Genomic DNA, 27,045 nt, shown 5'->3' with positions numbered 1-27,045 from the left:
GGAGGGGAAGTCGCTCCCAGCTGGATGCTTAGAGAGATATCCAGGGCGGGAGGGATCCGAATCAGACTGGGATCTCACTAGACCGTAAGCTCCCTCTAGACTTGTAAGCCCGTTGTTTCATTCATTCTTTCTTTCATTCAATCGTATTTATTGAGCATTTAGTGTGTGCAGAACACTGTACTGAGCGCTTTGGAGAGTACACTATAACAATAAACAGACACATCCCCTGCCCAGCCACCATCCAGGCGGCTTCCAGAGCAGGAGCCCAGATCCTGAGAGATGGGGAGGGGGTTTCCCAAGGGGATAAGCCGGAGGGTAGAAATGGTGTCTACCAGCTCTGCTGTATCGTACTCTCCCAAGAGCATAGTACGGCGCCGTGAACAGTAAGGGGTCCATGAATACGGTCGATCGATGGACCGGTTGATGGACCCGGCTGGCCCCGGGGCCGGGGATGCCCCGGCCGGCGTGCTGGCCATGCTGATGGTCCGGCCAGGTGGCAGCTTTCTGGGTCCGAGCCCCGGGCCAGGCGGCTTCCCGTGCCTCCCAGGTGCCGCCGCCGGGACCCCCGAGCATCTAGGCCGGGGCGGGCAGGGGGTGGGTACCACTCCGGGGAGCCCCGCGGCTGGGCCAGGAGGGCGACAGAGGAGGACGGGAGCTGAGCCTTCCCCTTCCCGCCCCCCTCGCTCTCCCGGGCCCGGCCATGCCCAGCCTGGCGGGCAGCTCCGGCCGGGGGTCCGGGCCGCCCCCCGGAGCCCCGCACCTGCCCCGCACCCGCCGTCCCTCCCGGTGGCCCTGGGACTCTCCGCCCGCGCAGCCCGGGCTCCTCCCTGCCCAACTTTCTGCCCGGGGGAAGTGGCACCTCCGGCGCCTCCGCGGCCGCTGGGGCGAACCCGGGGGGGCGCCGGGTGGAGGAGGGGGCTGTGCTGATGCGGGGCTGATCCGAGGAGGGGGGTCTCCGGAGCTGCCCCCGCCCCCGCCCCGTGCCCAGCCCGTGCCCAGCCCGTGCCCAGCCCGTGCCCAGCCCGGCCGGGAGTCGGCCGCAGGCGAGGGGCGGGGAGGGCGGGGCGGGCGGGGACGGGGCGGGAGGGTGGGGAGGGGGCGGGCTGCCTCCCCTCCTCGGAGACCTGGGCGGCCAATAAAGCAGTGCAGGGGACACCCGCGCCCGCCGCCACCGAGAAGGCAGAGCGGCCAGAAGCCGCGCCGGCCTTCCCTTCCCATCGCTGCCCATCGCATCCCATCCGCTCCCTCGTCCCCTTGGCGCTCGGACCCCCTCCATCCCGCTCGGCCGCGAGTGCCGCCAACTTTCTCGGGAGCGGGGAGCCCCCATCCTCCACCCCCCGGGGGGGACGCGGAGAGCCCGGCCCCGGACATGCTCGGGACTTGAGACGGGGAGAGGCGGAGCCCGGGCCGGGGCGGCCGGGCGGGGAAGCCGCAGTCCGGCCCGCGGCCCGCCCACCCCGACCCCCCGCAGCTCCCCGCAGCTCCCCGGCCGCCGGGCCGCGGGGGGCAGAGGGCCGAGCCGGCGGGCCGCCCCCCCGGGGCCATGGGCGCCCCGCCCGGCACCCGCCCGGGGAGCGGCCGGCGGAGCTCCTGAGCCGGTGGGCGCGGCGCCATGCAGCCCTCCGGGACGCCCCCCGCCTGGGCCGTGGCCCTGCGGCGGCGGCTGCTGCTGCTGCTGCTGCTGCTGCTGCTGCGGGCGGGGCCGGGGGCCGCCGCCCGGGACCCCGAGCCCGGGCACCTGCCGGCTGCGGCCGCCGGGGCCTGCCCACAGCGGGACCGCCACGCTCCGCCCGGGACCCCCGGGGACAGCGGCGGGGAGGCCGCGGAGTCTCCGCGCGGACCCTCGGACCGGACGCGCTCCTCCTGGGAACCTCCTCGTTCCCCGCAGGACCAGCCGCTCGCCCCCTCGGACCAGCCGTTGATCCCCTCGGACCGGCCGCGCTCTCCACCGGACTATCTGCGCCCCCCCCAGGACCAGCCGCGCTCTCCCCAGGTCCATCCTCGCTTCCCGCAGGACCAGCCGCTCGCCCCCTCGGACCAGCCATTCGTCCCCTCGGAGCAGCCGCGCTCCCCACCGGACCATTCGCGCTCCCCCCCGGATCAGCCGCTCGCCCCCTCGGACCAGCCATTCGTCCCCTCGGACCAGCCGCGCTCCCCCCAGGACCAGCCATTCGTCCCCTCGGACCACCCTGGCTCCCCCCAGGACCAGCCGCGCTCCCCGCCGGCCCATCCGCGCTCCCTCCAGGACCATCCTCGCTCCCCCCAGGACCAGCCATTCGTCCCCTGGGACCATCCGCTCTCCCCCCCGGACCATCCGCGCTCCCTCTCGGACCACCCGCGCACCCCCTCGAACCAGCCACGCTCCCCCCCGGACCAGCTACTCGCCCCCTCGGCCGAGCTGCTCTCCGCCTCGGACCATCCGCTCTCCCCCCCGGACCAGCCGATCTCCCCCTGGGACCATCGGCGCTCTCCCCCGGTCCAGCCTCTCTCCCCGTCGGACCAGCCGCGCTCGCCCTGGGACCATCGACGCTCACCCAGGGACCATCGCCGGTGGACGGTGAAGGGAGCCGGGGGGTCCGGGGCTGCGGGGTCCGGGGCTGCCGGATCGGGTGTCCCCCCTCTCCCGGACGGCAGCAGCGCCCCCGAGCCCCGGCCCCGACCCCGGCCCAGAAGAGCGGGGAGGACCGAGGGTCGCCCTCCGGCAGAAGCCCCCTCCTCGGGCAGCCGGGGGGCGGCGGTGCCCCCGGGCCGGGCGCTGCCCTTGAACGGGTCCGGGGAGCGCGGGGACCCCCGGGGGTCGGGCAACGGGACGAGCGGGCGCACCCGGCTCCAGAACCCCTTCTACCCGCTGACCAAGGAGTCGTACGGGGCGTACGCCGTCATGTGCCTGTCCGTGGTCATCTTCGGCACCGGCATCGTCGGCAACCTGGCCGTGCTGTGCATCGTGTGCCACAACTACTACATGAGGAGCATCTCCAACTCGCTGCTGGCCAACCTGGCCTTCTGGGACTTCCTCATCCTCTTCTTCTGCCTCCCCCTGGTCATCTTCCACGAGCTGGCCAAGAAGTGGCTGCTGGAGGACTTCTCCTGCAAGATTGTGCCCTACATCGAGGTAACCCCCAGCCCTTCGCCCCCTCCACCCCGTCCCGTCGCCTCCTCTCCCTCCTCCTTCCCCATCCCCTGGATGAGGTCTGGAACGCCCCCTTCTCCCATCCCACCCCCATTCCCAGTCCTCCTCTTCCCCTTTTCCTCCATCTCCCTCGTCTCTTGACTCCACTCTCCTGTCTGCTTCACACCTCATTCTCTCTATGTTAAGGTAGCCCCCTCGCCCAGCCACAGACAGACCAATGACCCTTAGAGGACTCTGTGGCTTCAGGGTCCCCGATGGTCCGGGTCCACCCTGCCTGGTCGAGGCTTGGGGCCATGCTCTGGTGGACCGAGTCGCGTGATTCTCTGATGTGGAAATTGTTGGAGCTCTTCTCTGCTCTGCTCCGAAGAGTGGGCTAGCCCGCTTAACCTCAGGACGGCCTTCTAGCAAGACAAATGGGACCACATGGCACCCCTTCTTCATCGATGATACTTATCGAGCACTTCCTGTATGTAGAACACTGTACTAAGTGCTTGAGCACTGTACTGAGCCTTTTCTCCCTAAATGTTTTCCAAGAACACGTTCAGAATGAAAAACGGAAACGGACGGACCTACTATTCCAAGGGAAGGCAGCTTGGACCAGTATGCAGTTCCCTCTGCTTATCTCCAATCCTCTTCCCCCTAGCTCAGAGCTGAGTTGGGTAAAACTCTTTCTCAGAGGAAGACAGACTCCCCACCCGCCCCACCTCCTATATCGTTTAAATTGTAATCGACCATCTCCTGCCCATTTTAAACTCAACCTATATTACTTCACTTCTTCAAAAAAGGAAAAAAGTCCTTCTCTCCCCCTTTCCCACTTACCCAATTCCATGACCTTTTCCTTTTAGGATACCAGAGTAACTTTTGTTACCCGAGAAGGATGAATTAATTCTTGGTCAATCAGCATACATAATAATTAGTTCTACTATCTGCTAAAAGCAACATGGTAACAGGGACATCCCTTAGGAGGAAAGTAGAAAACTGAGGGCACCCAAGCAGGTCTGAAAATGTAGACAGATCAGTTGGGAAGACTTTTGAAACAGAAACTTCTTAAGAGGACTTTACTGCACTAACTCTTCCAGATTCTGCGTTTATTTATCCATTTGTGTGGAGGTTGGGGTTTACTTTAAAACAGTCCCTCACCCTCTCAAACACCATTTCGTGGCAGTGGCCCAAACCTTTTTCCAGTGGCGTTTTCAGCCAGCTGGCCATTACCCTGCTCCAATCAGCCCATTCATTGCATTTATGGAAGCAGAAAGAAGAGCTGAAATGTGTTAAGGTTGCAGCAGCCCATAATTCTGTACAGCAAATAAATACCCAAAGCCTGTGACACGACTCATTTGCTTAAAGGATGAACAAATTGCATAGCACCTCAGGACTACCAGATTTCTCTCTGAAGGACTAGAGAAACTGTGTACAGAGTACGCTCTGTTACAGTGGCAGCGATCAGATACTAAGCCTTATTAAAACAGCTGCCATCCTTTCTGTGCACAAGGCCGATGGTGTCTGCTGTTGCCAGGGGCTAGGAAAAGCTTTGACGCATCTAATTTATTTGGAGGTCAGCTCATGTGGGAGAGGAAGATAGCATAGGTCTGGAAGCAGAGACCTGGGTTCTTAGTTCGGTTTACCCACTAGTCCACTGTGTGAGCTTGAGGAAGTTATTTAACCTCTCTGGATTTCAGTTTCCTCATCTGCAAAATGAAGCTAATAATATTTACCTCATGCTACCTCCCAGGGATATTGTGAGACTGAAATGAGACAATTAACAGTGCTTTGGAAAAATGCAAAAAAAAAAAGCTAAACAAATTTAATGTATTATTATCGTTTTGAAATTATGGAACAAATTGGTTTGAGAACCACGACCATGTGAGATGAATGAATGAATGAATAAATCAATGAATGAATGCACAGGTGAGAGAGATGCAGAATGGATTACCAGGACAATTTAGGCTGAAATCTATTGAATTCTGAAAGTAAGTCAAGCCCCCAGGAAGTAGCACAGTAAAGCATGAACTGGCAGGGGGTGAGGGTTTATCAGAAAAGCTAAGAACTGTACAACAAACACCAGTTCCAAGCAGGGCACTACAGGGCATATCATGCCTATTAGCTCAGAGTTTTTATAGAAGAATACCATGAGAGAATATTAGGAGAAGAGTTGGCTGGAAAAAATGCCCTGTTGCTATTCCCCTGACCAAATTTGGGTGGCAGGTGTTGTTTGTAGGACTTTCTGGTATTCACTTGTTGTGCATGAGTTTGCATTTGTTTGGCCTTATGTTCTTGTTCTGATTTATTTATGACTGCTGAGATCTGTGCAACATCCATGAGAGTTTTTGTTTTCCTAGCTCTTCTGAGCTCATCCCATTTCCATTTATTCCTCAATATTCTATTCTTAGTTATTCCCCTTTCTTTCAACTCTCTCCCCCTTCTCCTCATTTCCTTCCTCCCACCCCTATTCTTTTTTTCCTCCCCAGTATTTGGGATGCCTTGTGGGTCACCAAATTATTTTTTTTCTCTTGCTTCTAGCTAAATGCCCTGGCCCTGGTTAATGTTTTTGTAACAAGGTATTCTGTTTTGCGAATGGTTTGGTGGAAGAGTCTCAGCATCCTGTGGAATGTTGTTGACTTTTATCGCTTCCTGTGGTTTTCTTCTTCTGACTTTGGTATCTCTTCTGGAATTTTATTCTTATGTCCTCTTCATTGCAGTAAGTGACTTGTGCTCTCATCTGTCCCTTGCCAGCAGTCTGCTGTCTTTGCCCTGTCTGCCTTACTCTCTCGTGGCTTATTCTCTCGAAGATTTGTGGCTTCCTCTGCATTTTTAGGTTACTTCCTCAGGTTGTGTGCTTCTTGGTGTCCTTAACTGGCCCCTGCTGCCTCTGATTGGTAGAACCTTCCCAGCCACTCCTCGACTGCTCTCTGATTTTGATGTTTTCCCTTCTAATCTCTGTAGTGTGGGAAATGGCCTTTGAAAGTCCTCTCCCTTTAAGAGGTGTGGGCTGGCAGGTTGGTTAGAGGTCTGTATCGGAGGCCTATCTCCTAGCACTAAACTCTCCCTCACTAACCTTCCACCCTCCCTCCTTCTACAAAAGTTTGGTGAGAGGGGCGACTTGTCTGCTGGGTGACCTTGGACAAGTCACTTAATAATAATAATAATAATGTTGGTATTTGTTAAGCGCTTACTATGTGCAGAGCACTGTTCTAAGCGCTGGGGTAAACACAGGGGAATCAGGTTGTCCCACGTGGGGCTCACAGTCTTCATCCCCATTTTACAGATGAGGGAACTGAGGCACAGAGAAGTTAAGTGACTTGCCCACAGTCACACAGCTGACAAGTGGCAGAGCTGGGATTTGAACTCATGAGCCCTGACTCCAAAGCCCGTGCTCTTTCCACTGCGCCACGCTGCTCCTCATGCTCCTCATGCTCCTTAACTTCTCTGTGCTTCAGTTAGCTTATCTGTAAAATGGGGATTAAGACTGTGAGTCCCAAGTCGGATAAGGACTGTGTCCAATCTGATTAGCTTGTATTAACCCCGGGGCTTAGTACAATGCCTGGCACAGAGTATGAGCTAAACAAATACCATTAAAAAAGTGCCGATTATCTCTGTCTTCTGGATGCGCTGTGCCTCGTGGGTTCCTGGGAACCGTCATCAGACTTTCCACCCAAACTTGGATTTTATCTTTCTCTCCATTGCAGATAAGCCAGGTCCTGAACTCAGCACCCACTCAAATGATCCCACAGCCCCTTAGGGTCCCAGGCTGCACTCCTCCCTGATGCCAACTGATTCCTTACAGTTTTCCTGCATTTGTTTTGGCTGTCTGAATATTTTCCCCACTTTTTGCAAATTTTTTTAATGGTATTTGTTAAGCACTTACTATGTACCAGGCTCTGTACTAAGTGCTAGGGTAGACCCAAGCTAATCGGGTTGAACATGGCATATGTCCCACTTGGGGCTCACAGTCTCACTCCCCATTTTGCAAATGAGGTAACTGATTTAAGTTAAGTGACTTGACAAAGGTCACACAGCAGACACATGGCAGAGCAGGGATTAGAACCCAAGTCCTCTGACTTCTAACCCCTTGCTCTTTCCACTAGGCCAGAAGGCCTCTGACTTCTAACCCCTTGCTCTTTCCACTAGGCCAGAAGTCCTCCAATGCAGACCCCAGGCACAGGCGAAGCCATCCACTGTGCATTCATTCATTCAATAGTATTTATTGAACACTTACTGTGTGCAGAGCACTGTGCTAAGTGCTTGGAAAGTACAATTCGGCAACAGAGACAATCCCTACCCAGCAACGGGCTCACAGTGTAGAAGGCGGGGAGACAGGCAACAAAACAAAACAAGGAGACAGGCATCAATAGCATTAGTATAAAAAAATAGAATTATAGATATATACACATCATTAATGTCCACTGAGAGTCATGCGCAGTTGGTTTTCATTGCCTACAAGATGTCCTGAAATCCCTGCTTCTGCCACATGATTTCCTTTCAGGGTCTTCAGTGGAAACTTTGTTGGCCAAAGTGCTGCAACAGGTGTTATAGCAGGTTAATTGTTGCCTCCCAGAAGAGCCATTTTCACTTTTCTAGGAACTTCCAAAGTTATGTGTTTGAGACTCATTTCCTTCAGAGATACCTAATGGTAGCTCCTCCCCAACCCTGGGGGTGCCTGGCTCCTGTTCCCCTCCCCCACATTCAGCATTTTCCAGCCTTTCCTGTCCCCCAAACATGCAGTTCAACCCCAACCCCTACACCTCCGTGTCCTCACCTTCCTTTTCCCCCTCTCCAGCTCCAGCCCCCAGCCTGTTGCTGCAGAGTCAGGGGCCGAAGCTGGGGTGGCATGGGGGAGAGCAGGCTGGACAAAGGAATGTGTCTACTAATTCGGTTGTATTGTACTCTCCCGAGCGCTTAGAGCAGTGCTCTGTAACAGTAAGCACTCGATAAATACCATTGATTGATGGATTGATTGATTAAGGGTGTAGAAGAGGAGGACGAAGAAGAGGAAAGACCATTTCTGAGCTACCTCCACCCTCCTCTCCCACCATCATTCTCGGACTTTCTATGAGGTACTTCCCCTCTCTGAGCCCTTTCCCCCCTCTCCAGGCTTCTGCCTCCATTGCCAGGTTTGGACCAACTCAGCCTCCCCACCTCCACCCCCTTCTGCCACCACAGCCAGCCTTGGAGCTTCTCTCAGCTCTCCCCTCAAAACCCTCCTCATCTGCCACTACCACCTGCTTGCCCCCTGTCCTGCCCCATTCCAGCTCTGGGAGTTCAGACTGCCATAGTTGGAAGAGGTTAGGATGATAGCAAGCAGTGAGATGCTCAGTGCTAGAAAAAATGTACAAAAGTAGATTTAGGAATGCAGGAGGAATGGGAGGCTAGAGAGAAAAGTGGGGTTAGTCTGGAATACGAGAGAGGGTCCAGGAAACCTATGGGAACCACAGGGGCTGAGTTAGAAAAAATGGGGTAGAACTTCTTCCTTGGCAAATTTGCTCAAGTGGAGATCTGAACTTTAATCACTTTAAAAAGAAGTGATAAATCAACAAAGTCAGCCTTTGTTGACATGGCACTGGGTCGGTTGGTTGCTAGATGCAACCATTTAAGGCCCAAGTTGATCTGTGGGAGATGGGCAACACCACAAGGAGATGAATTCTAGGTGTCAGAAATAAATTTAAATTTAACTTTATTTCTAATGGGAGCAGGCCAGCTGAATCCCCAAATACGGCCTTGACCAGGAAAGCCTCTGGATACTGCCCCCCTTCCTACCTCCCCCCGAGTGAGGGTAGCCTGTCCACTGCTGGGGAGGGACAGGGGTCTGGTCTGATCCTTGAAGATGCCTGGGAGACCTCAATTGATAATAAAGCACAATCAATCACCAGGAAGACGGCTGGAAAACTCTGAAGGAGTCTGATGGATTTTTAAGTTAGCAGCATTCAGATTTATGGCCAATTCGTCAGTTACAAATAATAGGTTGAACGAAATGTTGAACATGTATTCTGAGGGAAGCCGTGCTTTGCGAAGTGTTTTAAGACTTCCCTGAAGTGACATTAACTCCGCACAATCCTTTTTCAGTCCTGCATTCATATGCCAGTGGATAGATATTCCTTTCAGTTCCAGCGTGGTTATTTTTTAATTTTTTTGGATGAGTCTACAGAGTAATTGAAAACGGTCCTATCATCATGTCACACATTCATCATACTAATCACTCGGCAAATGTCTGAGTGATTCAGATGGTGTGGAGTGTGCCAATCATATACTTCATTCTTATAAGCGTGAGTGACAAACTGACCAAGAGGCACTCTATTCTGACTAGTTCAGTGTTTTCAACCATTTTAGGGAGCACTACCCACTACAGTTTCCAAGTTTCATCTGCAATGCCCTCAACCTCTCACCCTTCTCCCAGGGAACTACTCACTCAGACTATTTCAGTAGGGAAGGCTGATTTGTTGGGAAGCTCAGGGCTGGCAAGTAGGTGATCTGTTCATGGAAAATCTGGCTAAGAAGCCAAATCATAATCATAATCATAATAATGAAAATAGTCCCTTGAATTTGAAGAGCACTTGTATTCTTTTCCAAAGCCCTCTCCCTTCAGTTACCTCATTTTATCCTTTCTATGTGGCAGTGAGATATGGAAAGATAGGGATCACCTCCATTTTACAGATGAGGAAATTGAGGCACAAGAGATTAAAGGATTTTCCACAGTCACACAGCACTGTAGTAGGAGATCTGGGGCTAGAGCCCCCAGCTTTGGGATTTCAGACTCTCTCTCTCCACTAGGCCACTCCCTGTCCAGCATGTTTGACTTTCAACATAACCCTTGAACCAAATATGGTTGGGCTATCCATATGGGCACTGCTGCCTACTGAAATTACTGCTGTGTCCTAGGATTTGAAACCTCTGGATAATCTGCCTCCTGAATCCTATATTTTTCAGTTCCTTTTTGAAGGGAATATAATCTTCTTTAATCTCTTTAGTGTCTAGTTGAAACTAGATTGTAAGTGTGGGCAGTGCCCTCAAAACAAACACCTGCTTGTTTCACTTCAAAAACAAAGTGTAGAGAAAGTTCAGAATGTCCAAGATAAGGAAAGTTAGATTCAAATATGTATTAATGCACTGAGCCAGATTCCATTCTGCAGACTGGAGAACAGGCTGATGTGAAATCACAGAAGAAAGTCTTCCACAGATTTCCTTAGGATAGAGAGGACTTTTTTCCTTAGATAAGCTGATAGGTTTTGCTGCAAATAAGCATCAGTTCATTTTAAATTTTCAAGAATGCAAACTAGCATCATCAAATTTCTTAGTGTGGCCATTTGAGATTGCTACTCTTCATTGCTGCTCTTTGAGGGTCATTAATTATGGAGAATTGATTTTAAACTATGAGTACAAATCTCTACAGAAAGTAGATGGGAAAGTGCAGAATTGTGGGGAAAGTTTCCTGGGACTTTCTAAGAGGGGAGAAAATGCTTAGTATAGTGTTCTGCACATAGTAAGAACTTAATAAATGCCACTGATGATGAGAAACCTGAAATGACACAGCATTCATGTGTCTATACATAATATATTTTAATGGCTGCCTCCCCATCTAGGCTGTAAACTCCTTATGCTCAGGTTACATGTCTACCAACTCAATTATATTGCACTTTTCCAAGTGCTTAGCACAGTGCTCTGCACACAGTAAGCACCAAAAAATACAATTGGATTGACCGGTCAGTAGATGAAGAGTTTTAATTGGGAGGATATTGACCAAATTTTCTCCCTATCGATTGGGGACAATACACAGGTAGATTTTGCTTTCATTAAAGTGACTATAGTAGAGAGAATATAGTGAACAAACGGATGATCAGGAGGTTGAAGTTCTGGAGTGGCTGAAGTTGTGTAGTGGCTGAAGTTGTGTAGGTTGTAGAATCTCTTTCCCTGGAGGACTACAGAGAAAAACTAGATGGTATGACCAGGAGGCCAGGAATGGTGTCTTTAATTTCATTACCTTTCCCCACACAGGGCTTTCTAAAGTTGCCTAATAAATCTACCATTAGTGAGCACAATAGGTGCTCAATAAATGCTGCTGCTACTGAAGATTGCACAGTGTAGATAAGTGCAACTCTTTGGAAACCAGGTATTAATCGTCTCACCTTCAAACCCAACGTGAAAAGCAGCGTGTCCTAGTGGAAAGAGCATGGATGGGCCTGTGAGTCAGAAGATGTGGGTTCTAATTCTGGCTCTGCCACATCTGCTGTGTGACCTTAAGCAAGTCACTTAATGTCTCTGTGCCTCAGTTACCTCATCTGTAAAATGGGGATCATGAGTGTGAAGCCCATGTGGGACAGGGGCTGTGTCTAACTTCATTACCTCATGTCTACACTAGCACTTAGAACAGTTGTTGGCACATAGTAAGCATTTAACAAATACCACCATTATTTTTAAACCCAACCCAGGAGTCCTGACATCAGGACATCCTCTGGATTGACAGGCTTTCCCATCCCCGAGTCCTGGATAGTCATCTCATTACCACCCTAGGGGTATTCAAGGCTTCCCCAAAGTCCAAGGAGAGAGGGTGTGCCCAGGGCCACCAAGATCACTGAGTAGAAGCTGCCAGTGGGGCAGGCTCCTTGCTCAATCAGAAGTCCCCTTGAGGGCATTTTTCCCTGTCCATCCACCTGTCACTCAATCAATCAATCATATATTGAGCACTTACTGTGTGTAGAGCACTGTACTGAGCATTTGAAAAAACATAGTATAACAATAAAACAGTCAGTAGACACGTTCTCTGCCCACAATGAGCTTACAGTCTAGAGGGGGAGGCAGACATTAAAATACATTATGGATATGTACATGATTGCTGGGCCATTCCTTTTCAGCTTTCTAAGAAAAGCCCAAAGAAAAATGTACTAATGGCAAATCTCCTTACCGTCAACAGGCTAAGTCATATATTGATAGAGCCGTTAAGACCCAGACAGGATACGTGAATTGTTTTCATCATGCTATTAAGTTTACCCCTTGCAGACACAATCAGTGCCCGTGAAAAATGAGTTGGATTCCTAACTCTATCTTTATTGGAATTTCTCTTTACTAATTCAATAAAGATGTGTTGTGGAAAACTAAAAAAAAATTGTCACTACATTTACTGGATTACTTGCAGCCCTCAATGCTGAGTTTAAACTGAGAAGTGCCTAAAATAATTCCTGAATATTTGCTGAAAACCCTAACTTCCTAACCTATTATTGTTTTTTCTATGTCTTTGGAACACTGAAGATGATAGAAACATAATTGCTTGAAATTTGTGAATCTGTGATTTAATATTTGCCTTGATGATGGTAGTTGAGAAGGAGTAAAACATGATGTTTTTGGTAGAATGATGGTTTTATGCTGGTGCGCTGTTTGATTAACATACTACAAATGTACATAAAGCTTCTCATGCTAGTTCAAATAGAATCGGACTCATTTCTTTCCAATGATGCCTTATTCCTTCCTTCCTTCATTCATCCAACTGTATTCATCAAGTGTCTACTTTATGCAGAGCACTGCCCTGGAGTACACTAAAGGTCAAGCACATTACCCCTGTGGTCGAAGAATTTGCACTAATGGGGGACATACATCTTAATGTCCTAGAGTGAAATGAGACTTTTAATTGAGATCAATCAGTCATATTTATTGAGCACTTACTGAGTGAAGAGCACTGTACTCAGTGCTTGGGAGTAGAGGTCATGGGTTCGAATCCCGGCTCTGCCACTTGTCAGCTGTGTGACTGTGGGCAAGTCACTTAACTTCTCTGGGCCTCAGTTACCTCATCTGTAAAATGGGGATTAAGACTGTGAGCCCCACCTGGGACAACCTGATTCCCCTGTGTCTACCCCAGCGCTTAGAACAGTGCTCTGCACATAGTAAGTGCTTAACAAATACCAACATTATTAACACAACAATAAAACAGAACATTCCCTGCCCACAAGGAGTTTACAGTCTAGAAGAGATCCAGGGGGTGTCATTGGGTTCTGCTTAATTTTGTCTCAATATCAAAGCTTGAGAGATATTCTGCTTGTTCCAAAGACAGGGTCTAGATGAAAAAAAAAATCTATTTCCATATTCTCTCGTTAGTCCACTCCTTGCTGGTCTCTGTTTCGTAGTGGGGTGATTAATACATAGTAATTTATAGTGCTGAATAAAATGGTCTTGGAATCAGACCCTCCCTCTTCCAGCCCAGGTTTATAGGTGATCAATTTCTGGACCACTGGTTGAACTCTGCTGTCTAAACTGTCAGCTATAAGACTGGGTTGGATCCAGTTGATGAGGAGCCATTTTAACTCAGAAGTAAACTGGTTGAGGACTATTCCTCTGTCTATCCCGCGAAAAAAATTTCCTACCAAAAGTGGGTTTGTCAGAATGATGTAAAGGGATCTGGTTCAGTAAAGCCTTTACACAGATTATATGAATTTCATCATTATTTTTTTTTAGGATTAACGGAGGCCTTTGTCCCCCAAGGCTGCCAGCTGCTCAACTTCCAAAGGTTCTAAAATTAGGTCTAAAAGCAAGGTTTGGAGACTACAGTAATACTGGGACTGTATTGTCACTGGCATGGCTGCCTTTCTGGGACTTGTTGTCCAGCTTCCATCTCCATGTATGGAAAATACTCTCTTCAGACACGCTTTCCCCTATGGTCTTAACTGGAGAGATGCCTTCAATTCAGTCTCAAACTTTAATTTGCTCTCAACTTCTATTTTGTCCCTGATTGAGCTGCATTGGAATATCAGAGATTTGCATGTCTTCTGGGTGGGAGAGGAAACTTAGGGTGGAAGTAGTTTGATTTCCCAATAATTTCTGCTCCTTCACACATGTCCTTGCCCACCCACCAGGACGTTGTTCTGCATTCCCAGTGTTTGCTCTGTGTGTATGGGATTGATTTTTCTGCAGCCCTCCCAAACTGCTGCCCATGAGAAGGGCTTTGTATAAAGTAGGTGCTCAGTATATGCTGCTGCTGATGAAATCCCAGGAAGAGCTCTTGAAGTCTTCAGAATAACGCAGCAAGGTATTAAAGGTTTGGGGCTCAATGACCTCTGAACGGCTTCCATTCTGAAAGACCATTTAGACAGGGACGCACAGTTGATATTTGAACTGTGACCAAATAAACTCTCACTGTTGGAAGGGTATTTCCTGATTTCCTAACAATGTTCGAAGTGAAACACCTAAGGAAACCATGTGTTATGGCAGAAGTAAGTGTATGAGGAAAAAGTAAACCAGACCATTTGGGCCACTGACATCATGATTGATAAGGTGCCTTTATTTAAGATGGGGTCATTGAGCATGGAGTAAAAGTAAGAATTGGCAGTGGCCCAACAGAGATGTTAGATCAAGTGGTGAATCACTTCAAAATCTCTTGTAATGTGAAGAATAGGAGAATATAGGGCCATGATACAACCATTAATTAGCTATAATATCATACAATTTGTAGAAACACCTAAAAGCTCACTTCAAGCATGATTAAAGGATAGCGTTTCAATAGGGCTATCAGTAACTCATTAACATTGTAGAAGGAACCAATTGCAGTGTTTCTGTTTATTGCAAACTGAACTTTAAGCTGTTGCCAATTGCTTCCTAGTGTCATACTAATAAGCTAGATAAGTATCAGATAAAGCTTTAGAAAATTCAGGCTTGAAACAAGCTTTTTTTGTTTTTATGTTTTCTATATTCTTTTTGAATTTCACCCCGTTTACTATTTCAATTCCTAATGAACCATCTATCTTCTGGCCACTACTATCCCATTGAAATGATTAACATAAAATCACTTTTAGATAATGCAGAGGTTTGCAAAGATAAAACCACTATGTTGCAGGGGGAATGTCAGCTTGTGGAATATCAGGTAAAATCTCAGTTAAGGTTAGTAAGGAAAAAGGAAAGTAAGAGAGAGAGAAGGAAAAAGAGAAAAGGGAGGTAAGGAAAAAGGACAGAAGGAAAGAAGGAAAGAAGGAACGAAGGAACAAAGGAAGGAAGAAAGGAAAAGGAGAGAAAGAAAGGTTGTTTGATTTGGGACTGAAATTGGTGTTAACAGCTTTCAGCTTTGAGACTAAGGATACTAATTGCAAAATGGCTTCATCTGCCTCCAGCTTTTGAGCAAGGACAAGGTGTGGGTCACTCAAATATGGGATAGGGAAGCTTCCTCTATTGTAGTGACTTTCCAGGGAAAAAGACTGAGGCAGGGAAATAAGGGACAATCCCTGTTAGACCGGGTGCTGGGCAGACCCAACTAGAATATTTAGTCCCACACGGGGAGGAATGCATGTTTGTGGGCATGAGGGAATCTACTCTCTCCTTATGCTGATTTAGGAACACTCCAGAGAAGAATTTCACTTTCATGCTGTCACAGTTGGAATCCAGGCTGAAACTTTTGTTAAATGTCATCAATTCTCATTAGCCTACAGGTTGCTGTGAACTGCTCAAGAAGAGAACCACATTTTCCCCAGTGATGATTAAAAAAAAGTCTCCAGCATAGAGAGATTAGTCCCCTTTGTGGAAAAAAAATAGGTGAATGATGGAAAATGCCTAACTGAGCTAAAGTTATGCAAACGAGAGCAGTTTAACAACCTGACTGGAACTCTAACCCTCAATTCATCCTGAAAATTTTCCCGGATGTTTGCTGGGCCTCTAATAAGTGATCTATAATACAGTCTATAGTACCTAAATGAAAAGAATAGGCAAGGGATTCATTTTTTTCTTAGCTAAAATACCCTTGTTTGGAGGACTCTGTAGCATTTCCTTCCACCAAATTTCTAAGATGTGATATGAATTATATGGGAATATCATTACTGTGATCTTGCACTTGAGGAAATCCCATTTTGTTGAAAAAGACCCAATTCTTCAAGATTTAAATAGGGAGAACTTAAACTAAAAAAGTTGGTTGCTTCCAAAAATACAAGTTTCTCAGTGGGTGCTAGCATTGACTATTAGATTTTGTGTTCCCTTTATAAATGAGAGATTTATTGATCTGTATTAGAAGGTTTTCAAAAACACTTTATGATTATCAAAGGAGTGATAGCTTTATTTTTTTAGGGCTATATATTATATATTTAGCTGTTAAGCTTTCAGTAGCATTTTCACAGCTGGCTTTCTAAATATTTCCCTTACTCTTATTTCTTTGTATTAAGCCTGTCAGTAATGGGTCAATTTCTGGTAGAGAAATCTGGCTGGCTGGTTACAATTTCTCTTAGGCCTTTTGAATTTTCTTCCATTAGTCCACTCTAAACAAGACTGAATTGATACTCCAACAATGCAATATATCTCTTTCAACCCCCAAGGGATGCCTTGGTAGAGAGAGGAAGGCACTTAGGGACTGACTTTGGCTCTGACAAGAATGGAGAAGGAAATAGCATTCCTTCGTTTACATTGACCAGGGGAAGGACATTGTTCACATCCTGGACTGTAAGCTCACTGGGGACAGGGCACTGGGGAACATGTCTACCAACTCTGTTGTACTCTACTATCCCAAGAGCTTAATACAGTGCTCTGCACAGAGGAAGCAGTATGTCCTAAGGGGTAGAACACAGGTTTGGGTGTCAGAAGGACCTGGATCCAAACCATGTCCACTCTGTTAACTTGGGCAACTCAGCTTCTTTTTGCCCCAGTTACCTCATCTGTAAAATGGGGACTAAAGCTGTGAGCCTTATGTGGGACATGGACTGTGTCCAGTTGGATTAGCTTGTGCCCCTGGCATATAATGCTCAACAGATACCATACAAAATAGGCGCTCAATAGATTCAACTGATTGATTGATCCTGAAGAACATCCTGTGGTTCCAGTTTGCTTGTGCTGATAAGGTTCTGTTGTGGTTCCACGGAACGTTTTCCAGGTTCCTTCTCCACTGATAGGCTCAGCTGAACCAATTTGGCTGCTGCCATTGCTCCCCCACGTTACTCCAGGAATTTACCATTTCTCAGAAAGCAGAATCAAGTAGCAGTTGTCTAAACCTGGGGGTGTTATAGAGCATTTAGCTGGGACTCAGAGGTCATAGGCTCTAATTCTGGCTCTATTTGTCTACTCTGTGACCTAGGGCGAGTCACAACTTCTCTGGGCCTCAGTTACCTCATTTGTAAAATGAGGATTGAGACTGTGAGTCCCATGTGGGACAGGGACTGCATCCAACCCGATTTGCTTGTATCCACCCCAGTGAGTAATTCAGTGCCTGGAACATAGTAATCACTTAACAAATACTACAATTATTATTACTGTAAGGGAGCATTCCCTGCAGAACTTGTTATTTTCTGCCACTTTACCAGTGAATAAATGCTTAGGATAACTCAATCAATAAAAAGTATGGATTGAGAGCTTACTTTGTGCCGAGCACTGTACTAAGCCCTTTGGAGAGCATAGTAGAGTTTGTATACATGATTCCTATCTTCAAGGAGCTTACAATCTAGGGGGAGAGATAAGCATTAAAATAAAGTATAGGTAGGTGAAGCAACAGAGTTTGAAAATATACAACTAAAGGCTATAAGGGTTAGGACCCAACTGCCTAGAGAGGGAGAATTCCAGTGGGCAGATGATGTGAAAGTGCTGTAGTGGATGTAAGAGGTGGAGAAATCAACCAATCAATCAATCAATGATATATTTTGAGTGCTTACTATGTTACAGTGTTGAAGGGTTTGGGAGAGTAGAGACAATAGAATGGGTAAACCAGTTTCATCTTACAAGAGGTTTGGAGTCTAGAGGGGGTGATAGTGGTCAGAATAAATTATGAATATGTACTACAGTGCTGAGAGACAGACTGTAGGGTGAATTTCAAATGTTTAAAAGTTATAGTTCCAAATGAATATGTGATCCTGGGCAAGTCACTTAACTTCTCTGTGCCTCAGTTCCCTCATCTGTAAAATGGGGATTAAGATTGTGAGCCTCATGTGGGACAACCTGATTACCCTGTATCTCCCCCAGCACTTAGAACAGTGCTCAGCACATAGTAAGCGCTTTACAAATACCAACATTATTGTTATTATGCAGAAGGGAGAACTAGTGGTGGAAATGAGAATTACTCAAGGACCATGTTTTGAAGAGTTGCAATTTTAGTAGGGCTTTGAAGATGGGGAAGGCAGTGTTCTGTCAAGTGGGAAGAGGATAGGTTAGGAGTTCCAGCCAGGAAGGAGGTGTGAGCAAGAGTCTATGGTGAGCAAGAGAGTCACAGTGAGTAGGTTGTCTTGAAAGCCAGTTTTGTCTTCTCAGCTGCAAGAGGTGCAGATTTATACAGTAAAACTCCATTATTTGGATGAAAGAGAGAAAAAGAAATCCAGAATGAATGAGTGGAAAGTCTAAATTCAGAGAACAGCAGTTTGGCTACACAATTATGTGTGTGTCTGTGTGTGTGTGTGTGTGCGCACCAAACTTTCTTGATATCTCTACCAGTCTGTCTCTTTCTCTGACCGTATCTTTGATAAAATCTACTACTAGTAGAACAGCAGTTGTAGATCAGAAGTACTCTGTATTTTCCACAGTGAATTCCCTGCCACTTCTGTCCTTCCTCCTGCCACTGCTTTGCTGAGGATTTGTTAATCACAACGTAGATCGAAAGTCCACAGCTTTAAATGAAAGTCATCCTTTGGCAGTAGTACAGAGAACAAAATAAGGAAGAAGTGGTTTGTATTTTGTCCAATTTTTTTTATGAATTCTGACTAATGAGGTCCAAATTAATGAAGTATAGCCCTACTTTACAGTTTACAGAGAAAACTGAGACACAATTTACAGCATGTTCCACATTTTGACTGTAAAATCAGGTGGAAGCCACTGGTATTTGGCTGAAAGGAGGGGGATAATTCTTTCACCTATTTTACATATTTAGGACATTACATATTTTACATATTTTATTAAAAAAGTTAAAAATCAAATTAGCATTTTCTGACTCTTCTGTTTCCAATTATTTCTTTTAGAATGCTTACTAAATATGCTCACAAAATTGTATTTTTCTGGTTAATTTCAATTTTCCTGATATTCACTCCTATCATTGTTCGGGTTGAAAACCTCCCCAAATGATGAGTTTTGCTTATTATGAATGTTTATAGTTCTGTTTTTGTTGCTGCTAATTATTCTGCCCACTGCAGGTTAATTAATAAGAGATCGCATCTAACCCATTCCATCTCCCAGGATGCTGCTTCAAAAAATTACCCATCTAAACCAGTGCTTAACAGTTTTAATCCCTAGTGCATAGTATTTTGTAAAGATATTGCATTTCTGTAATCATTAAATACTGAAGGCATGGGATGCACAATACAGTTTTTTAATTGCATATAATTGCACCATTCATCTTTATATATATATTTTATGAGATGTATATAAACAAGAACATTTCAAAATGGTAGTGGAATGCAGAGTGCATTTGGAATGAAACAATTTAAGTGTTTTAATGACATCAGTGCCTGTCATATTTGGGCAAGCAAAATTTCCCTGCTAATTCTGTTGTATTGTGCTATCCTAAGTATTTAGTACAGTGCTCTAAACATGGTAAGTGCTCAATAAATACCTTTCATTGATTGATTTAGTGGGCAATGTGCAATCTTCCAGGTTTTAACAATTCATTACTGCTGTACTTGTCAACTGTGTGACTGTGGGCAAGTCACTTAACTTCTCTGTGCCTCAGTGACCTCATCTGTAAAATGGGGTTGAAGACTGTGAGCCTCACGTGGGACAACCTGCTTACCCCATGTCTACCCCAGCATTTAAAACAGTGCTCTGCACATAGTAAGCACACTTAACAAATACCAACATTATTATTGTTACAGCCTGGTTTTTTTTTATGTACTTCTAAGCAATTGGAAAAAAATGTTTAGTAGGGTCACCATGTTTCCATTCCACCAGAAATGCAGAGCATGAGTTATTTGGCTTAAAACTCCTAGGGACCCAACCGGTTTGGGAAGATTTATCTCTGTGTCCTGGCCTTGTAGTAGATTCACCCAACAAGTTCCTTGATTTGAAGCTGCACCCAACTCCCTGGGAGGTTTGGGTGAGGTCTCCCCTCTGTCACCTCAAGCAGTCAGATAAGCGACAACCTGCATTCCTTTTGGTATCAGATGTCTAGGGAGGCAGGATGGTCCAGGAGAATGGGCGTAGGGCTGGCAGTCAGGAGGTACAAGTTTTAATCTCAGCACTGCCACTGGCTTGCTTGATGACTTTAAGCAAGTCACTGTACTCTTTGGATCTTAGTTTCCTAAGAGAAGCAGCGTGGCTCGGTGGAAAGAGCCTGAGCTTGGGAGTCAGAGGTCATGGGTTTGAATCCTGGCTCTGCCACTTGTCAGCTGTGTGACCGTGGGCAAGTGACTTCACTTCTCTGGGCCTCAGTTACTTCATCTGTAAAATGGGGATTAACTGTGAGCCTCACGTGGGACAACCTGATGACTCTATATCTACCCCAGCGCTTAGAACAGTGCTCTGCACATAGTAAGCGCTTAACAAATACCAACATTATTATTATTATTTCCTATCTTTAAAATGGGGATAATGTGCCGGATCTCCCAACCTTGTAGTTAGTGGGATCCAAGTGGGGCAGAGACTGTGTCTGATCTTATTATCCTGTATTTACCATGCACTTGGTACATAGTAAGAACTTAATAAATATTAATAATAATAATAATCAATGTCACTAGCATTTATTGAACACTGTATGCAGAATAATGTATTAAATTCCTGACCGAATTTAACACAATGCTATTTTTTTTGTTTGTTTTTTTACCTACTACATGTTAGGCAGTTTGTTTCATTGATTTGATTATAAGCTTCTTGAGAATCATGACTTTTATGTCTATTGTTTATTCCCAAACACTTAGTCCAGTGTCTTGCATATAGGACACATTCAATAAATGTTGTTGATGGTGATACATTGTTCAATAAGGAGATTTATTTATATGTCTCCTCAACAAGATCTTCTCAACAATTCTTCAAATATTTTGTGCTTTAAAAATCCTTATTAGCTCCAAGGACAGGTCACTTCATTTCACATTTCACAAACATTTTCAAGATTCACAAAATCAACAGTGAAAATTAATATGTCCAGTGAGAGCTGGATGTTCGGTGGATTAAATGGATTTCCCCCTCTAGACTGTGAGCTCATTGTTGACAGGGAGTGTGTCCGTTTGTTGTTGTATCGTACTCTCCCAAGCTCTTAATACAGTGCTTTAATAATGTTGGTATTTGTTAAGCGCTTACTATGTGCCGAGCACTGTTCTAAGGGCTGGAGTATACACAGGGGAAACAGGTTGTCCCATGTGGGGCTCACAGTCTTAATCCCCATTTTACAGATGAGGTAACTGAGGCACCGAGAAGTTAAGTGACTTGCCCAAAGTCACACAGCTGACAAGTGGCCGAGCCGGGATTTGAACCCATGACCTCTGACTCCAAAGCCCGTGCTACACAGTAAGCCCTCAATAAATATGATTGAATGAATTAATTAATTAATTAAACGTTTGAGGAGGCCTCTAAAGCTGAGAGATTCTGTTTCTGGTCCTGACAATGGCTCATGTGATGTATAAATGTTATTTCCCCTATTTATGTGCAGCATGTTACATAGTTCCATTCCCTACTTAAGATATATAGAGGTGTCCAAATCACTCATTCTAACCCTGGGTGAAGTTGGGGAATGGAAGTATATTGAGCAAGCTCTGTGGACAGAGCACTGTACTAGATGTTTGGGAACAAACAGTAGGCAAAATAGTCCATAGTTCTTCCTCCAAAGAGTGTACAATCTAATGGGAGAAACAAATCTACTGCATCTAATATGCAGTAGATTGAAGAGTAAAAGCTTAATAATCTTGATAATTACAATATTAATGATAATAATAATAATATGTATTAAGTGCTTAATATGCCAAGCATTTTGCTACACACTAGGGTAGATTTGGGATAATAGGATAGGTTATGGTCCCTGAATCACAGGGGGCTCACAGTCTGAGGGAGAGAAAACCGATATTTGACAGTGGAGGAAACTGAAACCCAGAAAAGTTAAACAACTTGCCCGAGGTCACACAGCAGGCTAGTGGCACACGTGGGCCTAGTAGTAGTAGTAGTAGTAGTAGAAGTATTTATTAAACACTAATTGTACTAAGCACTGGGAAAAATTACACAGGTGGGAATGAGACTCAATCCCTGTCCCTTGGGAGGACTCGCAATCGAAATAGAACCCAAGTCTCCTGACTCCCAGTCCTGTACTCTTTCCACTAGACCAAGTTACCCCCTCTGTATATGTGATGTATAAAAGTGCACAATTAAATCCGTAAGAAATAAAACAAGCACTTATATACAGGAATGCTGGTGAATGATGAGGTAGCATGACTACTAGGGTGGGGTATTGGTCAGGGAAGGGATCTTGAACGAGATGACTTTTAATACTTTTAATAATAATAATAATAGTATTTATAAAAAAGGATTACTGTGTGCCAAGCACTGTTCTAAGCGCTGGGGTAGATACAAGGTAGTCAGGTTGTCCCACGTGGGGCTTACAGTCTTAATCCCCATTTTACAGATGAGGTAACTGAGGCCCCAGAGAAGTTAAGTGATTTGCCCAAGTTCACAGAGCAGACGAGTAGTGGAGCAGGGATTCGCACCCATGACCTTCTGACTCCCAGGCCTGTGCCATGCTGCTTCTCAACTACACCATGCTGTTTATTTAGGAAGGTTTTGAAGATGGGAAGGAGTGTGATTGGGTTGAGCTGAACAGAAGAGGTTATTCCAGCCGGAGGAAAGTGTCAGAAGACAGAATAGCCACAAGTCACAGTAAGAGGTGTGGGAGACGAATGAAGAGCGTGAGCCAGAGTGTAATGGGAGAAGGGAGCAGGTGGGTCAGAAGGAGTTCATCTGCATTGAGTTTTGCTTTCCGGTGGTGGGGTAGATTAACATTTTTCCCCATTTTCCTTCCTTAGGTAGCTTCTCTCGGAGTCACCACTTTCACCTTATGTGCCCTGTGTATAGACCGCTTCCGGGCTGCCACTAATGTCCAGATGTACTACGAAATGATTGAAAACTGTACATCCACTACCGCCAAGTTGGCCGTCATATGGGTGGGAGCCCTGCTCCTCGCCCTGCCCGAGGTTGTGCTCCGCCAATTGACCAAGGAAGACTTGGGGTTGAGTGGGCGCGCCCCTGCGGAGCGCTGCGTGGTCAAAATCTCCCCCGAGTTACCGGACACCATCTACGTTCTAGCCCTGACATATGACAGCGCGAGACTCTGGTGGTATTTCGGCTGTTACTTTTGTTTGCCCACCCTTTTCACCATCACCTGCTCTCTCGTGACTGCCCGGAAAATCCGGAAAGCAGAGAAAGCCTGCACCAGGGGCAACAAGCGACAGATTCAGTTGGAGAGTCAGATGAACTGCACTGTGGTGGCGTTGACCATTTTATATGGATTTTGCATTATTCCTGAAAACATCTGCAACATCGTGACTGCTTACATGTCTACAGGGGTCTCCCAGCAGACGATGGACCTCCTTCACATCATCAGTCAGTTTCTTCTGTTCTTCAAGTCGTGCGTCACCCCTGTCCTCCTGTTCTGCCTCTGCAAACCTTTCAGCCGGGCCTTTATGGAGTGCTGCTGTTGCTGCTGTGAAGAATGCATTCAGAAGTCTTCAACAGTAACGAGCGACGACAACGATAACGAATACACCACAGAACTCGAACTCTCCCCTTTCAGTACCATCCGGCGTGAAATGTCTACTTTTGCTTCCGTCGGGACTCATTGCTAAACAACTCTGGTTGGATTTAAAATATCCTGTGAAGATTTTTTTTACTTCTCTGTTTCTCCTTACTGGGTGGAGCTGAAATAAGGATCTGTTTGATCGATTCTTTGTATTAACCTTTGTTCTCTGGGTGGGATTTCTGGTTAGTTATTTAAGAAAAAAGAACTAGCCTATAGTTTTAGGTCCTTTGATCTGGTACGGTGCTAATATATTTTTGGAACAAAAATTAGGGACTGTACCTTTTATTTAATTCCTCGCTAGGATTTATTTTGTAATCACTGTAAAACTGATTATAGCCATTGTGATTTTTGCGAGATGTTTTATGTGAAAGGTGTGGTCGAACGTATTGTATCCGATGTCGTGAGATGAATAGGGGTTTGAAATGTTTTACAAGGTAGCAGAAAATAAATTCCCATTTCATTCTTTAATTTCATTGCCAATCTACTTTAACAAAGATCCAATAAATCTCATTTAAAGGCCTTAAGAACAGCATCTTTGCTTTATATAGAAATACATAAGTATGGCATATATAATTTTCTGTTAATTTACTTAGCCCTCGAGGCAAATAATTAGTACGTTAAAAATAGCTATTACTAATGGTGTTTGTTTTCCATGAATAATCCTTAAAAATGTTGAGTGACTGAATCTAAAATTGCCTTTTTAGTATGGTGATGGAAAGTCAAAAAATTATTTCTTTATATCCGAGAAATTTATCTGTGAATGGAGGGAAGAGATGAAAGCAGAAAGGACAGGAGAGAAGGGAGAGGAAAGAAGGAGGAAGAGGACTTGGTTTTCTGAAACAACTGAACTCACTTCCACCCTATTTTGATCATTTGTCAGGCTGACAGTGAGAGAAGAGAAAGGGGCGGGGATTCAGAAGGGTGGTGGTTGGGGGACTAGCCAGTGGCATTTAGGACCTGCATGTTAAAATCCTGGTTCCACTACAGGTTTTCTTTGACACCAAAGAGAACGGCCACAGGCCCAGAGGAATCTTCCCTAAGGCTGTGACCACTTCTATGGCTTTAAAGGGCCTTGCACAGTCTTCAAAAACCACTAGGTATCTCCCAGATACTGTCTGGCCTATGCAATTTTCCTTCGCCTTGTCCATGTTGGTCTTATCCATTGTTGACTCATTCCCTTCTCCTGGGCCCTCCTTCTCCCCATGACAAAGTTAGAGCTAAAGAGTAGTGGAATAACGTATTTCTGGAATAAATAAATGAACAGTGTGGTACACTAAGGACCTGTTGTGAGCAAACAGTGGCTGACAAACCAGCCTGATGTGTAGAAACTGGGAAAGGGGTTAGTCTACATGAGCAGAGACTGCAGAAACGTTGGGAGAGTAGGAGGCAGATTCCAAAACAGCCATGAGCAGGCAAATGGCAAACGTACCAGCGTGGTAAAGGACAATCTGTGCGTACACACACTGAGGAATGGAGCTTCGATCACAAAGAAGTCTTTACAGCATCACCCATTTTTGATTAGGATGTCACTGTCATTTGTGTCATCTTTGAAAACAAAATGCAGCTTTATTCTCTCTGTCTCTCTGCCACTTTCTGCCTCTCTGCCTCTCTCTCTATATCTCTTTCAATCAGTCTCTTTCCAGTAATCAGTGGCATTTATTGAGTCCCTGGAGGCATTGACTGTACTAAGCCCTTGGAAGAGTACAACAGTAGCAAGTTCCCTGTCTTCAGGATCTTACAGTTCAGTGGGAAAACGATTTTCAGAGAGTGAAAGTCAGAGGACGAACAAGGATGCTCTCTCTCTTTCTCTCATGATATTTGTTGAGTGCTCACTATATGCCAGGCACTGTACTAAGCACTGTACTAAGCACTATAATCAAGTTGGACACAGTCCATGTCCCAAGTGGGGCTCACAGCCTTAATCCTCATTTTACAGCTGAGATAACAGGCACAGAGAAGTTAAGTGGCTTGCCCAATGTCACATAGCAGACAAATGAAGAAGCATGGCCTAGTTTGGGTTTGGGAGTCAGAGGACCTAGATTCTTATACCGGCTCCATCACTTGTCTGCTATGTGACCTTGGGCAATTCACTTACCTTCGCATTGCCTCATTTATTTCAACTGTAAAATGGGGATTAAGACTGTGAGCCCCACGTGGGACAACCTAATTACCTTGTATCTACCCCCTTTGCTTAGAGCAGTGCTTGGCACTTAGTAAGTGCTTAACAAATACCATAATTATTAAGTGGCAGAGTCAGGATTAGAACCTAGGTTATCTGACTCCAAGGCCCAAGCTCTTTTCATTAGGCCATGCTGATTCTCACTTCTTACTCTCTCTATTTCAGTTTTCTCTGTCCCTTTCCCTTCTAAAAAACACCTAATCCAAGTCTACACCTTTGTCATCAAACTCTCTCCCAAACCCAGTTTAATACATAATCCCTATACAAGTTCTGCCAATGTCTGCAAGGACTGCCATCTGATAACATGGAAGGCAAAGCAGTACCTCTATTACCCGCTTGGTAAGTGGACTTTTCTGTTAAACGAGTGAGCTCAATTGATGTCAATTCTACAAAACTGATTTGTACTATTTTCCATGAATCTGGAAGAGATATAAATAATTCATAGGCAATCCATTTTGCCTGAAAAATTTATAGAAATACACAACTGAACATGCTGTCTACATTTTATTTCCCTTATCATTCCAAAGTGCACCCAAGCTCCTATATAAAGTAAGCTTTTTAAAAAATATGCCTTCCAAGGCCATTTCTTTTCCAGACTCTGAAAGAAAGGCCCTTTGAGAAATGTATGACTACTTCAGAATTATTCAATTACATAGTAACCCAGTGCTGCCAGACCCAAAAAGGAATTTAAATAGGCGTAATCTGCTCGGCCACATGCTCCTTAAAGTCTCTGCCATCGTCTAGTTTCTGACTCTGTCTCTATTCCTTGATTTGAGTTGGGCGTGGGTAAAGTTGACCCTATAAATCAGCGAATGTCAGGGATGGTCACGTGGGGCAGGTCGCCCCACCCTGCTGAATATACCCCGTTGTGTCGCATGGGCTGGTGTGGGCAGAGCCTGGTTCCACGAAGCTTAACCTTACAATTCATAGAGCTGAAAGGAACCGTTTTTCCAGTTGTTTCCGTCTGCCTTCCAGGCCTGGGGAACCGGGGATGGGAGGCCCCCGTTTTCTAGTCTTCCCTTCTCATTTGCAACCCAAATGGATTGAATGGATCCCGCAGTAATGGACTGGCATTGTTCTGGGGACAATCCAGCAACTGTG

General features: G+C 46.1%; 1 protein-coding gene across 1 annotated transcript; it reads left to right on the top strand.

Annotated features, from left to right (window-relative positions):
- The first annotated feature begins 411 nt into the window (after positions 1–411).
- On the top strand, positions 412–25,036 carry GPR37 (G protein-coupled receptor 37). The gene is made up of 4 exons (XM_029072869.2): positions 412–786; positions 1,123–1,648; positions 1,695–3,112; positions 22,993–25,036. The coding sequence occupies exons 1-4, from the start codon at positions 412–414 to the stop codon at positions 23,809–23,811; spliced, it is 3,138 nt and encodes a 1,045-aa protein (XP_028928702.1). The 3' UTR covers positions 23,812–25,036.
- Positions 25,037–27,045: the final 2,009 nt, after the last annotated feature.

This window comes from Ornithorhynchus anatinus, chromosome 10 (assembly GCF_004115215.2).
Source record: "Ornithorhynchus anatinus isolate Pmale09 chromosome 10, mOrnAna1.pri.v4, whole genome shotgun sequence".
Taxonomy (NCBI): domain Eukaryota; kingdom Metazoa; phylum Chordata; class Mammalia; order Monotremata; family Ornithorhynchidae; genus Ornithorhynchus; species Ornithorhynchus anatinus.
The sequence above is the reverse complement of the archived record's forward strand: the minus strand, read 5'-3'. Positions and strand labels throughout refer to the sequence as shown.

What these genes read in the sequence shown, in the direction of transcription:
- GPR37 (XM_029072869.2), top strand. Translation starts at nt 412, where the DNA reads ATGGACCGGTTGATGGACCCGGCTGGCCCCGGGGCCGGGGATGCCCCG. An exon ending in CGCACCCGCCGTCCCTCCCG is followed by an intron (nt 787 to 1,122) that starts GTGGCCCTGGGA and finishes CCCTCCTCGGAG; the next exon opens with ACCTGGGCGGCCAATAAAGC. An exon ending in AGATTGTGCCCTACATCGAG is followed by an intron (nt 3,113 to 22,992) that starts GTAACCCCCAGC and finishes TTCCTTCCTTAG; the next exon opens with GTAGCTTCTCTCGGAGTCAC.